Here is a 16,879-nt window from a genome sequence, read left to right on the forward strand (position 1 = left end):
ACATCCACTGAGAGATCTTTTCGCCCCCTGCCTTTCCCTTCCCCTTCGCTTCTTCCACTTAAAAGCACGTTTCTGCACCGTCCGCCAGCGTGGGGTCGGGGGGGACAGACACCATCAATATAAATACGCGCATATTGCATTTGAATTATCATTCCTATCGGTGGCGTCTCCGCTGCCTCTGTACAGAACAGACTACTACACTGTACGGCACGGCACGGCACGGTACGGTACTCTCGGCTCATCAGCAGCACCTGCTGTGTGCGTAGTTTCGTGTCGCTCGAGCGGACGGTACCCTCGGATCATCATCTGGAGCACCTGTGCATTTCCGTGTCGCTCGAGCGGACCATCAGGAGCATCTGTGCGGTTTCTGTGTCGCTCCAGCGCAGCAGCAGCAGGAGGAGGAGCAGCAGGAGATCATGACCACGACGAAGGACGAGAAACCACCGTCGAAGGCTCAGCAAGAGCAGGTACGGTGTCTGTCGCTCACCACCCCCCCCCCCCCCAAAATAAAACGCAGCTTAATGTAGACTGTAAATCAGTTAGTTTTGGCGAGCAACGCGATGGAGTATTATTATAAAGAGGCTTTATTTTACGCACACGGGCAGTGACACAGTCTATAAAGTGAGCGTTGTGTGCCCTTGTCTCGTTAAACCTTCTTTGCATAATGCATATGATACCGCAGTGACTTATATTGTTCTTTTATTATATATGAGGCAGCCAGGCAGGCAGTGTCACCGCCTCTCTCTGGTACACCTTGACAATGACATTATTGGCCTGATAAAAGCAAAGAATTCTCTCTCTCTCGCCGTCACCTCTTGTGTCGAAGGCTGTGCGTGGTACTGTTAAGCATATCTCTGTTTTCACTAGTGTGGCTATTATTATTATCAGGAGCTGTCATTCTTTGAACGTTTCCAATTAAGCCCGAGAGTGAACTTTCACTGGCAGTAGCCCCCCCACACGCACACGCGCGCGCGCACACACACACACACACACACACACACACACACACACACACACACACACACACACACACACACACACACACACACACACACACACACACACACACACACACACACACACATGGTCGGCTTACTAATTGGCTGGGGAAGAAAAACATTTTGTTCAAGATCAACTGAAAGGTTAAATAAAGGTTAAATGACTGTTAAATATAGCTCTATATTCATTGCTATAGAGTGTTTGTTCAGTAACAGGAGTTCAATGTCTCTCCAACTCTTTATTAAACAGAAAATGCATTTTCAGGTTAGGATACCAATTTTATCCAATCCATGCAGATTAAACAAGTGGAATTTGAAGTGATGACACAAAGAAATGAGCAGACACAATTGGAACTGGAACACAACTAAATTAAGCTGATAAATGGGTACTCTCTCCTGATTGGCTTAGATTTTGTCACCTATGTTTATTAAAGAGCTGGAGAGACTGGGAGACCTCTGTTACTGAACAAACACTGTATCACAGAATATAGTGCTTTAGCCTTTTAACTCATTCACTGCCAGAATAAATAAATAAATACATCTTAACAAAAACCTTTTTGTTTTAACCGAAACATATCACTTACCTTTTAATTGGCCAGTTGTAATGTACAATTGCTATTAAGGATCATCATTGACATATGAAAACCATAAACGTTCAGGACTGTTCACACAGGCGAGGAGTTAAACTAATTTTTTTTTCCAGTCACCAGAGTGTTTTGAGAATGGCGCATTTATTGCTCTGCAGGTCACATTTTTCTGTCTGACCCCCATCAGTTGCAGTCAGAAGCTTTTGTGGTTTGTTGAGCACGATGAAGCAGCTTTGACCCAATACCACAGAGACAGGAAAGTTATTAGAAATGTCCACGGGGGGGGGGGGGGGGGGGCTGGCTGCTGGACATGTTGATATGATTGCATCTAACAACATATTAATGTTAGATTAATGGAGTATAGTTTTAATATTTAAAAAATAAATCTTAAAATTGAAAGAAAAGGCTCTATTGAAAGTGTATTTTTTGCCTTCTGCTGTCGGGTGAGAACCTCATATGTCCAAAACTGTTACTTTTCAGGATAAAAAAAAAGAAGCAAAAGTAGCAGATCTACAAGCTTAAAACGTTTTGAGATTGAAGATCTGCTACTTTTAGAGCATTAAGTTAAAATATGGAGATAAGAGGGTTCTGCCCGACAGCATCGATATAATACTCATTTGCAGTACACACCAGTACCAGCCAGTAGATTCACGTGTAGAACTTAGAATGCAAGTACACGGCTCCAGAGCATTCATGATGTAAACGTTTTTGGATCAGACGTGAAGAAAATTCATCCCAGTTAGCGGATTGCATATCGCCACATATAGGAATCAGTCCTTTTTGCCAAACCCTGGGCATCACAGGACTCAACTCTGTAGAGTAAGAAGAACTACTGTTACTTTGGACTGCATCTGTCATTGTCAGACTCTTCCTGTACTACTGCTTGTCTTTTAGAGATGACAGCGAAGGTGAGAGGGACACTTGGCTGTATGCCGCCTAGCAGAGTGTCTTCTCCTGCTGTCACTCACACCCACCCCCTCCCACCCACGCACACATGCACGCACGCACGCGCGCACAAAAATACACACACACACACACACATGTTTGCATTACTATATTTGTGAGGACACCAACATTTTAGGATGCTGATTTTTATGAATGCCATTTTTACAATTATGTATTTGCCTTTTTTAGCTATAAGCCTAAAGCCAAAAATTGGCAGATCTATAAGTGAGCTCGTACATCGGACATTTTCCGGTGCATGACACTGGCATGCAACTAAGTATAGTCTAAATCATGTTTAACTCGAGTTTAATGTAATTAATTCCATCCCCTAAACCGAACCTCTAAATGTCTAATCCTAATCATCATAACCCCAACAGAGGATGCTGAAAACAACAAAGCAACTTTGGGCAGAAACATCCTGGGTCTATTTTTACACTTACTTATTTACACACTTACAATTAAGTTGTATCAGACACCCCCCCCCCCCCCCAAAAGGTGACGTCACACATGAATCAGCTATCCACACCTCTAGCTTCCCTTGTTATTTAATGGATAAGAATGAATGATTGTATTTGCTGCTGAACCTCAAAAATGCTCCACAGATAATGTATTTTCTCTGTTCTCTGTGTCAAAGGTTTATTTTGTGTACTTGGAGTTAAAACAAAAAAGAAGCTGGTTGCTGTTTTTGCGGGTGCTGATTTTAGACTGTCAGGGTAGCTAGTGATGACCTGACCGTTCTTAAGTGTTAAAAAACATTTAAATGTACAAAGTGAAAGATATCACTCACTTAAAGCAAACACCCTAGGCAGCAAACTCTTGATGGATGCAAGATACACACACATGCATTATGCAGACAGCTACACACATACACCAGACATCCATCCATCCACCCACCACCTCACAAACCCGCACAAACACCCACACACACACACACAGCGCACACATGCTGTGCTCATGTGGGGTCCTGTTGCAGTGTTCTGATTGATGGTGTGCTGGTAGGCCTTGTGGTCCGAGGGACAGAGCACAGAGATAGGGGGCACCTCACCAGACATGGCAACAACCGCAATGACTGTCCAATAATCACCTAGCAGCAAGCCCCCAGAGATGGACAGTCACACCACTCTACCCCTCATTACTGCAGAAAGGGATGCGCGGGCGGAATGTATTTTGATGGGTCAGGATCTTGGATGGTGTGTACTGGGCTTACTTTTGCACCTAATTAACATTTTTAGGCAATTAACTTGGAGCTCTGCTCCAGTGTGACTTGCAGTGAGTGTGACAATGGTATAAGGAGTGCGAGAATCAAAGCTAGGGTTGTGCACAGCTGATCAACTACTAGTTTATCAAACTGTCCTGCTTCCGCTAGTCCAGTGGTTTTCAAACCTTTTCATGTCCTGAAGAACCTCCAAAAAGATATGTATTTGGCTGCGGACCCCCATCTGAAAGTACAGTATGTTGTGTCAGGGACCTCCACAAAGATCTTAAAAATAAATGATTAATAATTAATAATTAATATATATATATATATGATATGCAAAACAAATGTTCTCCAAAAACAGCAGATCTACAAGCTCATAAGCTTGTATATCTGCTATTTTTTAACACAAAAAATTATTGTGATGCCATATTAGCTTATTTAACTGGGGACCCCCTGGTATCCAAGGACCCCTGAGGGTTCCCGGACCCCACTTTGAGAACCAATGCACTAGTCGGCACAGAAATGCCAATCGGTTAAATAAACTAACATTTAATTATCAATTATTTAATTCAGTTGAGAAACACACTTTTGTTCGGTGAAAAGACATTCTTATAAAATGAAAATCCCACAGCAGTTGCTGTTTGTTTGCTTCTGCCTCCAAGAGTAAATTTAGGGGGAAATAAAGTACCTTCCTCAACAAAAACACAGCCTGGATTTCACTGGAAGAACAAAGTTGAATGAAAGTGTTTTTCCCATTTGGATTTCATGAGAAATACAGCACGTTGATTTCCATATTGTTGTCTTTTGTAGGATACCCATGAGCATAATGCATGTTTGCAAAAGGCATTTAAAATAATATAGGTATTTATACTGTATTAAAGGAGGAGTTCACCCAAAAAATTACTTATTTTCTTTCAATTACACACCCCATGAAGCCTTGAATTCATGGATTTGTTTTTGTTTTTGTCGCATTCCTAAGCCAATAATTTGATGACTGGGTGTATTTCCGGTAGGAGACACAAATAATCTACTTTGTGTCTCCTACCGGATACGTTAGCCGGTAGGAGACAGGAATCAAATTATTAGCTTAGGAATGCGACAAAAACTTTAAAAAAATCATAAATTCAAGGCTTCATGTGGTGTGCAATTGATAGAAAATAAGCAATTTTTTGGGTGAACTACTCCTTTAAGCATTTCAAATTGCTATTATACATCCATCTGCCTTATAGATCGAAATGTGCAAAGTTTTGGCTGTTTTCTGAATGTAATACTTTAATTTGAGGTTAGACAGTGATGTATGGAGGAGAGGGGGGGAGGGGCAGAATGAGATTTAGGGAATAAGACAAGTCGTCAAGTACAGAGGAAGGTTTATTTTCTTGTGTGTGTGTGGGGGGGGGGGGGGAGGGGGGTACAGAAGAAAACAAATAGTCTCTTACAGTGTGTCCAAAATTGTTACTTTTCAGAATTCAAATTCAAAAGTAGCAGATCGACAAGCTCAAAACACGGCGCTTTGGGCTGCGTTTCGAGCTTGCGGATATGCTACTTTTGATGTTATTGTGTGGCACAAAAAGAGGTTTCTGCCCGACGGCAACAAAATCAAGCTGTGTTGAAGCTTGCAATGCTGAACGGCAAAGACCTTGAGAGCATTACACCAACCAACCCTTCCAGTACTGAGTGAGCTGTCTACGTAGTAGACCCCTGCATGCCATGGGAAGCTGGGAAGTTGCATCAGTGTGCATTGAAGCTGAACAGCAAGGGACTCTGGCTTGTGGAAGTTTAATTTGTAGCAGCTCCAGCTAGTAGACTACTTCAGAAGATAGTGGTGGTAAAGCCTAGGCCGAGTTGGCTTTCAGGGGCTGAGAGGAAAAACTCCTCTCTCCCAGAAGAGCATGAACACTAATCGATCCCCCACATACAGTATATATCGTTGCTGTCGGGCAGAAACCTCTTATCTCCATATTCTAACCTAAAGTGTGTTTTTTCATAAATTAACGCCCTACTTGATCATACTACAGCGGCACACACAAAAGCATCAAAAGTAGCAGATCCGCAAGCTCGAAGCGCGACACAACACGTTTTGAGCTTGTAGATCTGCTACTTTTGCTATTTTTTAATTTTAATGAACAGTTTTGGACATATGGTCAGGTTTCCACCTGACAGACAATGTGTACTGTGTATACTTATTCAATAATGTCAGGGGCATAACTTAGTTACGGCGGGTCCTAGTTCAGGCTGTTGTTCCTACTCGAACCCCCCCAGTGCACACACAAACATATGTATATATATATATATATATATATATATATATATATATATATATATATATATATATATATATATATATATATATATATATATATATATATATATATAATATTTTACCAACATTGTGTTGGATTTTACTTAGGCTACTGTATTGACAAAGTAGAGAGTTTCAGAGAGAGTGCTATGAGAATTCAGCACCATGGATAGCACTCTGACACATGTTAACGTAAACTTAACTGTTATTGCGAAGAAGAATTTTTGTTTAGATTTGACAAGCCTTGCGTTGTGAAAACATCAGCAGAGTGACGAGGAGGCACTGAGCGCACCTATTCTACGGCTCGCGTTCACGTGTGCCGTTTTTATCTGCTTGACGAGAGTGTCAATATTTTCAGCTGGGAAGAGAGAGACACACATTCTAACAGTGGCACTGTGCAATCAATTTAAACCTCAACCTCATTAGCATAGATTTAGTCCTGTTCACTTGGCTTGTAATAAGATAAAGCATCGACTGCGATTGACAGAAAACTTGTCTCCATGTGTGTGAAGTGAAGCCTGGCCCCTAGGCCGAGTGATAAGATATTCTCAAGTCATGCCTATATGTCTTAAAATGTTTCATTTGAATGTGTGGTTACTCCACTTACTCGCCAGGCTCATTCAATTTCCCACAGAGGGCTGTGTACTGCACAGTAGAAGAATGTGTTTCTGTTCTGAACATCATGTGCAGTACTGGGAAAGAGCAAATTGTGTTCTGAAACCATACTGAAATATTCAGCACAGTGCCGAGTGCTGTTGCCTTCACATTATGTACCAGAGACGGCAGCTCCTTGTTGCTGGTCTTTTATCTAGATTTGTTGTGGCGGTGATGCAGCTAGCTAGAAGGGCACACTAGGCTTAACACAAGTCATAGGCTTAACAACATTTATAGGTGGTGTAAGTGCTATTTTATACATTTTCAGGTCGAGATACCAATTTTATCCAATCAGGAAAGGGAACACCACAAAGTAATTTCAAAATCATTTATCAACTTCAATTTGATAGTTTTCCATTTCCAGTTGTGTCTGCTGTTTTTTCCTTTCATCACTTCCAATTTCACTTCTTTATCCTGTATGAGTTCTCTCTCCTGATTGGAATAACTTTGGTATCCTAACTAAGATGTATTTATATTGTATGTTTACTGAAGAGCTAGAGAGACGGGGAGATTACTGAACAAACACTCTACAGCAATGATTGCTTTCGGCATACATATATTCAACACTATTTTTAATTTGAGAGCAATGTCTCTCAAACCACCTTTAAGCATTTCTCTTGTATCATATCATCTATCAGCCACACTAATTAACACCAAATTTTTTCCTTTGACTTGGAAGGATTGAAAAGACTTCACTGACACTAAAGGCTCTTGTCTCTATTCTTTTTATGTTTTTTCCTCTTTCATTCTGTCGAGTGTCGATTCCCTGTTGCGCTTGTACTTAAGTCCCACGCATAGATTAAAGTTCTCAGTCGCCACGACTGATTTCAGTCAATTGGATTCCATAGAAGCCAGCATGTCTTCTATGGAAGCATGTTTGCACAGCGAAAATAGCCGATCTACAAGCTCTCAATGCGCCTGCGATGCATTGAGAGCTTGTAGATGGGGCTATTTTCGGTATTCTATTTAAAAATGTTGAGCATTTGAAGTGTTTTGTTGCAGGCTTGGTCGGAACTCTAAACCACAACATCTTATCAGTGTTTGGTGAAAAGATAAGAGAATGAGGTCCATTTCTACCTTGTAGACACTGTATGTCTGTATGACAGACCGAGCACAACCTGGGGTAAAAAATACGGAAATTGATCAGGCCTTTATCAAAATAAACTTTGCCCAGATCCCTAGTCTCTGATGGAATGGAGGTGCTTTGCAGAGTTGGGATCCATGTCTGTATTTTACACAAAGCCATTTGTCTGAGAACCTGAGCGAATTAACCTGAACAGCCTGTAACCAACCATGTGATAACATGTAATTGAGTGTTTATAGTTGACGACCGTAGTCTTCTAAAGCTGTGGTTTTGGGAAATGTGTTGCCTCTCCTCAAATGTCCAGCGTTATTATTCAGACATGCAATTGAAGTAGCCTTCTGTGTTCACTCTCAAGAGTGCTTTTCCACCGCAAGGACTAAAACCACTAATTGAATACTTGTCGTTAGGGACTCCTCCCAAGTCCTACCAGATCGGTTTCAGCCATTATTGTGTTGATTGGGCGCGATTTAAAGTGTTCAGTGACAAACCGTGGCGCAAATGGAAATGGCTATTAAACCATTCTCAACCATTAAGGCTGACAATAAACATTTCTTAAAACAATTCTTAAAGGGCATCCGGCAAAAGGGCAGTGGTAGTTAACCACATCATCCCTAGCGAGCCACGTGATCCTTTGCGTCCCTATTCCGGGTCAAACATTTGGCAAAAATTGCAGATCTACAGTTCACAACGCTATTATGGGAAATATTAATATTCCTGACAGGGTGAAGTGTAGTCAATTTATTGAGGAAGATTCAAGCATAAAAACTCCATTACAGTACATAGCCCCAGGCCTCCTGGCCTGGGCAACGGCCCATCAGGGCAGAAGCTCCCTGAGGTCTCATCTTGGACACCTCTCATACACAGAGATGTTATCCTAAATGGGCAAATAAGGATATTTGCCATACTAAGTGGCAGCACAATAATAATGATAATGCTGACTGGTTAAGAATAACAACCATGTATCTATATGTCTAAGACAGATTATGCTACAAGAGAGTAGGAGGAGTAAGCATGCGGGAGTCAGCTGTTGAGATAGACAGCTGCAGTCAAGTCAAACTAGCACTTTGGTGTGAGAGGTTGCTGTCAATGCATTTACACTATATTCAACAACAAACGGCATTGAATATAAGGTAAATGGTGCATTTATATAGCGCTGTTTGTCCAAAGCGTTTTACATAGATTGTGCATTACATTCTCCCATTCACACACCGATGGCGGCCCGCTCTACCAGCCACTCTACCCCTGAGCCACTGCCACCCCCATAAGGGAAATGGATACACAGATGATACACACATTTGGCAGTCTATCCATTTCCTGCCACCATAACCTGCCATGTTGCGATGCGTTGTGAGCTAGTAGATCATGGCGAAGACATTTGGCGTAGAGGGGTTAAAAAAAGGAGGGGGCCTAGAATAGACCCCATGGGGAACTCCGGTCAATGAAGTATGTAGGGTTTAAGTGTTGCAAGCATGCCATAAAATGTGCGAAGACTACAGCTGTACTGTGTACTTAAGCGGTGGCAGTTTTTCCTCTGGTTCGTGCTTATTCAGCACAACAGCCTCTTAATGGGGAAGATAAGCAACGCCGCCAAAATGGGTGTCTGAAGTAAGGAATGATTCTCCTTTTGGAATGCAAATAGATAATGGGCCTGCTCCCTGTGTTTGTCGAGTGCCCTTGGCCGATAAGAGGAATGAAAGACTGATTCTGTTCTGGAGAGAATTGGACGCCTATCCTCCCATGGTTTGTGCCATAGTTCATCGTGAGGGTAATTCTGTACAATTGAGCCGTGATGTTGGGGCATGGCGTGGAGATCAGGAGGTGAGATTGGAACAAAACCAATTGTCATTGTCGTTCTCGTCTGATTTAAATGCTGCTGGCTATAGCAGTTCATAGCCTTCTGAGGAGCAAAAAATATCTCTCCTTATTCTATTGTTTTCACAGTGGTTAAGCTAAAATAGCAGACCATTAATCCACCTCACTTATAGTTGTCAATAGACGATAAGGTGTGCCTCCGTGCGTAGCTCTGCACGTGTCTGTGCATGTTGATGATGTTGAAGAGGATTTCTGCCCCAGTGACGAAAAGGTCAGCATTTTAGAAGTTTGACAAGAAGTTGAACCCAGTCTTCCACAGGACTTTGTTCACAGATCAGACAAATGATAACTAGAAAAGTGTGCTCCTCGGAGCACAGGTCTCTGCCAGCCCAGAGACCGCAAACAGAATGCAGTCATAGTCGATCGGAATGGTATCTTAAAAATCTGAGTCATCTCGATCACACACACCAGAGATAATGTCTACCGATTTGTGTGAATTTGACAAAATCTGTAGGAGTAGTACCTGTTAATCAAAGAGACAGACAGAAAGAAAGAAAATGTATTCACAGGCTTTTCAAAAACAAATTAAGCAGCCTTTTTTTTATTTTTTATATTAATTTTTATTGGTTTTTTTATAAGACAAGACACAACAAGACAAACAAACACCAGACTATAATGTGTAAGCATGAGTATGTAAGCATGAGTAATTAACCTATCTTAACACATTGCATGCCAGTCGCGTAGATCTACGCGAACCTATTTAAAGCTGCAGCGTGCCAGTCGCGTAGATCTACGCGAACCGCCGATTCCCATGTTAAGTGCCCCAGGTGCACTTTCCGAATTTTTTTGATCCATTTCCGTTTCCGGTTTCCGGTCGGAAACGGAATTATTCGGGTTCCGTTTTTTTCGATCGTATCCGCTTCCTGTCTGGGATCCTGTTTAAAACTCGATTTTCTCTGGTTGTTGTTTTTCTCCTCGCTGATCACTGTTTACAGTTGATCGGCTGTAGCTTCAAGATGGCGGCACGGATTTGGAAACTGTTTTCGCTCGCCGTTTCTCACGGATCCGCTGTGTGTTTAGAACCAAATGAACGCGCACTTTTAACTTATTTAGCGAGGTCTGTGGCGACATGAAAAAAACTAAAAAACAACAATAAAACGCTGGCACTGGTGAGTACATTATGAGATTAAACTCTGGCATGGAATGTGTTAATGAGGTAATGTATAGGCAGACGGAGTACAACAGACCACAATATACAGTTGGACACATTAACAATCGAGCTTGTAAAAAAAAGACAAAAACAGAGCAGTCCAGATGAGTCACGACAGGACCCCATATATATTCAAATGTTGCCAGACTGTCCTGTTTGTTGCAACGAAGCCTCTCCAGGTGTATCAAAGATACAAATTCATTAAGCCATCTGGTAAAGCAAGGAGCGGTGGCGGTTTTCCACTCTGTTTAAATAATTCTCTTTGCTACCAGTGTGCCAAGCATAAGAGTCTGCTGAACAGAATACGGCAGATCAAGAGAAGCTTCTGAGCAACCAAACAGGGCAGAAAACCATATACTCTGCTGTACCAAGCAAAAATGTTTTGCCAAAATAAAACAATCCTTGGGCAAGACCAGAAAGTGTGACCCTTGGAGATGTTGCATCTGTCACAAGTATCGGAAACAGTTGGATACATTTTATTCATCTTGACCTTAGAGTAATGTAATCTGTGCATGACCTTGAACTGTACACGCTGCAATCTGGCATTGACTGCGCCCGAGTGAATCCTCTTCAAACCCTCGCTCCAGATCTCATCAGACAGTTCCACACCAATATCAGCCTCCCATGAGGTCTTGATATGAGTTGTTGATGGAATGGATAATTTAGAAAACAGTGAGACAAATTTTGGGTATTAAAGGGATATTTCACTTTCAAAAAAACTTTGGGTTGTTTTATCATCTACTCAGGCTTTTTCGAGCACCCCAGACCGTTTTTAAGTTGCTTGATTCAATATTTAGATATTTGATATTCATTTTATCAGACACGCCCCCTTCCTATGCACACCCATTATAACTTCAAACTCCATTTTTAACATGTTAGATTCATCAAAAACACCTGTCCTTGGTTTTGGTGACTCACCCCGCACTCCTAATTTGCGAGGGGGCCGTGTTTTTTCGCTAACTTTTTTCATTTATTTTAAATATTATTTTTGGAAAATGAAAAAAATTAAATACAATAAAAAAATTAAATAAAATAAATGAAAAAAGTTAACAAAAAAACACGGCCCCCTCGCGTATTAGGAGGGCGGGGTGAGTCACCAGAACCAAGGACGGGTGTTTTTGATAAATCTAACATGGTTAAAATGGAGTTTGAAGTTATAATGGGTTTGTATAGGAAGGGGGCGTGTCTGATAAAATGAATATCATATATCTAAATACTGAATCAAGCAACTTAAAAATGGTCTGGGGGGCTCACAAAAGCCTGAGTAGATGATAAAATGACCCAAAGTTTTTTTGAAAGTGAAATACCCCTTTAAGTGTTTAGAGTTTTAAGTTAAGCAGCCTTAATGGGAATGATACAATACCTTTTTTATTTTTTCAGTTGTCCATGTGCGACCCCACGTCACCTTCCTGCGACCCCATTTGGGGTCCCGATCCATAGTTTGAGTACCTCCGGACTAGACCGTGTCACTCTGCGCACTTTCAAACCCGATCGTTGAACTTATCGTGTGTATGTGTGTGTGCGCGCGTGCATGTCAGTGAGGAAGCGTATCTCTCCCAGTCTTCTCGCCTCGAGTCGGTGCACGTTTATCTGCACCCCCCCCCCTCCCCTCTGCTCAGTCCAGGTTGTGTTTTTCTGATCCTATTGACCGGTGGTAATTAGTTTTACGGGCCACAGTGCATTTGAGCAGGAAGGGGATCAGAGCCGCCATGTTTCACTGAGTCTCTAATTGAAACGTTGAGCGCTGCCAGGCTCGCCAAACGGCCCCCCTCTGGGGTCCTGCTGTCTCCTCCATGCCACAGCCACGACGGTGACAAATATTCAGCAGAGCGAGTGCCCACAGTATAGTCACGAGCGATAAGCAGGTAAGGCCTTGTAAGGGCCAGATGTGAATTAGGAGGAGCCGGGGGAACCAACCAGTGTTGCCATGTCCGCTTATTATAAGCAACTTTGGGCTTGTTTTTCTGTAAAGTTGCTTATTTGGGCTTGTTTCCTAATGTCGTTTAAACCAGTGTTTCTCAAACATTTTCTTGGCAAGGACCCCCAGATTAATAGGCATTTGTCCGCAGACCCCCCATCTGAAAATATGTTGTGCCAGGGGACCCCCATACAAGATTTATTCTGATAAAAAAGATTCAAAAATATTCCCAAACAATTTCTTTTTTCAAGATTTTTTTTGTGTGTGAAAATAGCAGATTTACAAGCTCACAACGCGTCGCAACGCGTCTGCCATTTCCAAATACCCGTGGCCTAGTCGCTTCTTTTGGGCTTGTTTTCATAGCCCTGGTTGCTTATTTCTCTCGTAAAATCTCGCAACACTGGCACCAACTTCACCGGACGTGTGTGTGCCGGGGGTTGTTTGAGCCAGCGTCAGAGAGGGGTGACGGCCCCAGAGCAATGCTGCCAGCTGAGGTCATTAGCTTTGTGTTATCTGTGCCAGAAATATAGTTTTCCTTTTTGGAAAGACAGCCAAACGTTTTGCATTGTCACCACCAGAGCTGCCTGTTCAGTTACAAAGAAACAGCTGTAGTTCCGTTTCCCTGTTCAAAAAGGTCTATTTGACTTAATCTGTAAGCAGGTCTGTAGGGCTTTTCACAGTGGTAGCCGTTGCCCTCCATCCTTTTATCTTGCATTATTACTGCAGACAATTTTGTCTTTAAGATTGTAAACCAGGACCATGATGTTTCAGTATTATATTACGACACGATTACTGGTGTTTTGCTGCCAAATGGATACAAGACCAATTCCTGGTAAATGATGAAAGCTGCTGAAGCGGGGGGGTAAAAATATTTGTTCCTCTAAAAACAAATTTATTTTGTTATGACTGGTAGGAGTAATTCAGCAATTATGCTGTAAAGGTAGTTGTTTACAATGGCTACAAGTCAGATTCCAAAGCTGAAGACATTTACACAGCATTGGTTCTTAAAGTGCGGTCGCGGGGGGTTGGGGGGTAAAGTAGTTAACAATCATACTAGCATCACAATCATTTTAACCACTTTATCCCTTTTTATATGTTCACTTTTCAAAAATAGCAGATCTACAAGCATTTTTATTTTTTTCCAGATGGGGATCCGTAGCCAAATACATATCAATTTGGGGGTCCTTGACATGGAAAAAGTTTGAGAACCACTGATTTACGGTATCGGGCACCGTGGCGTAGGAATCAATCCTGGCCGCACTGTTCTGACCAGTGTACTTGCTGATACTTTATTTATTACCACCCCCTCCTTTAGTGTTATTGTTATGGCCACAATAACTCTTCCTACCCGGGAAATGAATACTGACGTGACGTCGTTTTCCCAATTGGCCAACAGAAGGATTTCAACGGCACAGCTGGTTCACATTATGGTAACGTGGGTGTGAAAGCAGCAGTGGGTGGCTTCTGACAGCATCATCATCAACATTCTCCGGTTTAACCCATTAAGACCGGGAACGCATCTGTGTCATTTTTTACTTTGGCTATTTAAAAATCGCAGATATACAAGCTCATAGCGCGGCATCGAGTGCTGCGCTATGAGCTTGTATATCTGCTATTTTTTGAAAAATCGGTATAAAAAGATTAAAGATTAAAAAAAGATTTGCACACATTTTCAAGATTTAAAAAGAAATAGCAGATCTACAAGCTCATAGTGCGGCAGCTTGTAGATCTGCTATTTTTGAATAGCCCAAAGAAATCTAAAAATGACACAGATGCGTTCCCGTATTGAATGGGTTAAGTGAAAAAGAGGAGAGCAGTTACCTGTCATGGCAACAGTCAGGTTGTCGGTCTCTTTCTGCTGGGTTACTGCCCGCTCTAGTCTTGGTGGAGGGGAGTTACTTATGACAGTGGTTCCCAAACTTTTCCGTGCCAAAAGACCCCCAAATAGCCATAGCCTCATCTGGATGTGACCCCCACCCCCCATTGTGAAATGGCTTAAAAATAAAACGAATAGTAAAACTAGCCACTCTACAAGCTTTATATATATGTATATATTGTGTGTGTGTATATGTCACAGGTAAATTGGCATTCCAGGTAAATTGGAAGTGGAGCGCTTGTTTTTAGGCGTGGGGCGGGGCTGCGAAGCGGGGCTTTGATACGAGGCGGCGCGAGGAGGAGGAGGAGGAGGAGGAGGAGGAGGCGCGATGCGGGGCTTTGATGCGACGCGGACCGCACGTGATAATAGTTATTGTCCATGACGGAGGCGTGCCGACTCAGCAGAGCTTGAGGCCGAGTGCGCGCGCCGACCGGCCGAAGGTCTGCCGAGTCGAATCAGCGCCGTCCGAGTTGTAACCCGATAGGGGGAGAATAGATCTTTTTATGGGTTACTATCATACAGTCTATGGTTAAGTATCCAGTGTCCACTACGACACACATGTGTGCGTGTGCATGTGTGCGCATGCACACACGCACACGCGTGCGCACACACGCATGTGTGGATTCAGTGTGCATTCATTGCCCTCTAGCGTTGGTTCTACAGAATTGCCTGGGGGCGGTGAAAACAAGCGCCCTTTTTCCAATTTACCTGGAATGCCAATTTACCTGTAACATATATATATATATATATATATATATATATATATATATATATATATATATATGATCTACAAGCTCACATATTGTGACACATTGTGAGATTGTAGATCTTCTATTTGTGCTACGTGACACTCTTGTATGATGATGTAGGGCATTAATTTAAGGAAAAACATACAAGTTGAAATATGGAGCTGAGAGGTTTCTGTCTGACAGCAGCAATATGTATGTTTAGTATGTTTAGCATTTTTTCCTCCCCTTCCCAGTAAACCCCCATTTTGAAAACCAGTGTCTCATGAGATGTTGTCAAGTCCTCCCTGCTGATTTTTTGTAATTTATTTTTTTCTCACTCAAAATAATACCTTTATGCTAGAGCTAATGCCGCAGGAGCGACTTAGTTTCTATGGAGATGCAAGTGCCTAAAGCGTTGGTAACACGAAAAAACACTTTGCCCCCTTCCCCTGACGCTTTTCCTTGAATAACTTGCATCTGAAATGTAATCAAATGAATTGCTAATTGGCATTTGACCACACAAAGCCCTCATTTTCAGTATTATTTTCTAGTATGTTCCACCTTTGTTCTAACAACAAAACGGCACAGGAAGCGTGACTTGGGGGGGATTCTGACTTGGCGGGCAGTGGATATGATAATGTGTTGTACGCTAGGCACTTCGCCAGAATTGGCGTATGACACAGGGGGCCAATTATCATAACAAACGAGTCCTTTGCACATTTTAGTGCGTTTTTTGGTAATTAATTTGAATCCCTGTTGCAGCGCTTCACAAGTTGACTACTAACTTCTTTTTGTGTTTACATGTTGCTGCCATAAACGACATGCTACGGGACATGCTGTTTGGTAATGAGAGCTCAATAACACACATTCTAACACACGCTCTAATTACCTCTTAGCACATTTGAGTTAATTTGCTGTACCTCTGACTCGCTGTGGATAAACACATTAACTTAACCATGGTGTCCCTATTTTGGGCAAACTTACAAATATAAAAAGAACTACAACAAAACAATTAAAAATTAAAGTTCTCAGTCGCCACGACTGATTTCTGTAATTTGGATTCATGTCGAAAATAGCCTATCTACAAGCTCAGAGCTGTTCTTTAGGCTATTTTCGCTTATTATTTTAAGTTTAGAGCATTTGAAGTGGTCAAACTAGCAATATATATTCAGAACTTACATAAAATCTAGTCTTGGATATTTCAAGACTTATTATTTCAAGACTTATTTTATTATATAAAAGGAAAGGTTAAAGCCTCAATCTGTGGTTTCCTCACCTGGTTGGCAGCAGTATTGTAGAACAGCAGGAACAACGTTACTAAAACATCATAATTTCACATATTGGGTGCGTCCACACACACGCGTCACCGGAAGTTCCATCCACTCCAATGTTATGGGAAAAAATGGAAATCAAATCCATATCATTGGAGTGGATGGAACCTCCGGTGTGTGTGGATGCACCTAATATGTTAATTGTCTAGGAATCAGCCCTACTATGGGGGAGGCTCTTTTCATAATGTTCTACAAATCGCACATTAGGACTTGGTCATCATACAATCATTTTCAATTGT

At 41.9% G+C, this 16,879-nt stretch overlaps 1 protein-coding gene across 1 annotated transcript in view; it reads left to right on the forward strand.

The window, feature by feature from the left end:
• Positions 1-334: 334 nt before the first annotated feature.
• The window catches only part of LOC308077210 (A-type potassium channel modulatory protein DPP6-like), a 154,097-nt gene continuing 137,552 nt past the window's right edge, over positions 335-16,879 (forward strand). Inside the window, exon 1 of the mRNA XM_080417820.1 lies at positions 335-467. Coding sequence (XP_080273946.1) covers positions 417-467 — 51 coding nt within the window. The 5' untranslated portion in view covers positions 335-416. The remainder of the gene's footprint in view (positions 468-16,879) is intronic.

Source organism: Gymnoscopelus braueri, assembly GCF_963280865.1.
Source record: "Gymnoscopelus braueri genome assembly, chromosome: 21".
NCBI lineage: Eukaryota > Metazoa > Chordata > Actinopteri > Myctophiformes > Myctophidae > Gymnoscopelus > Gymnoscopelus braueri.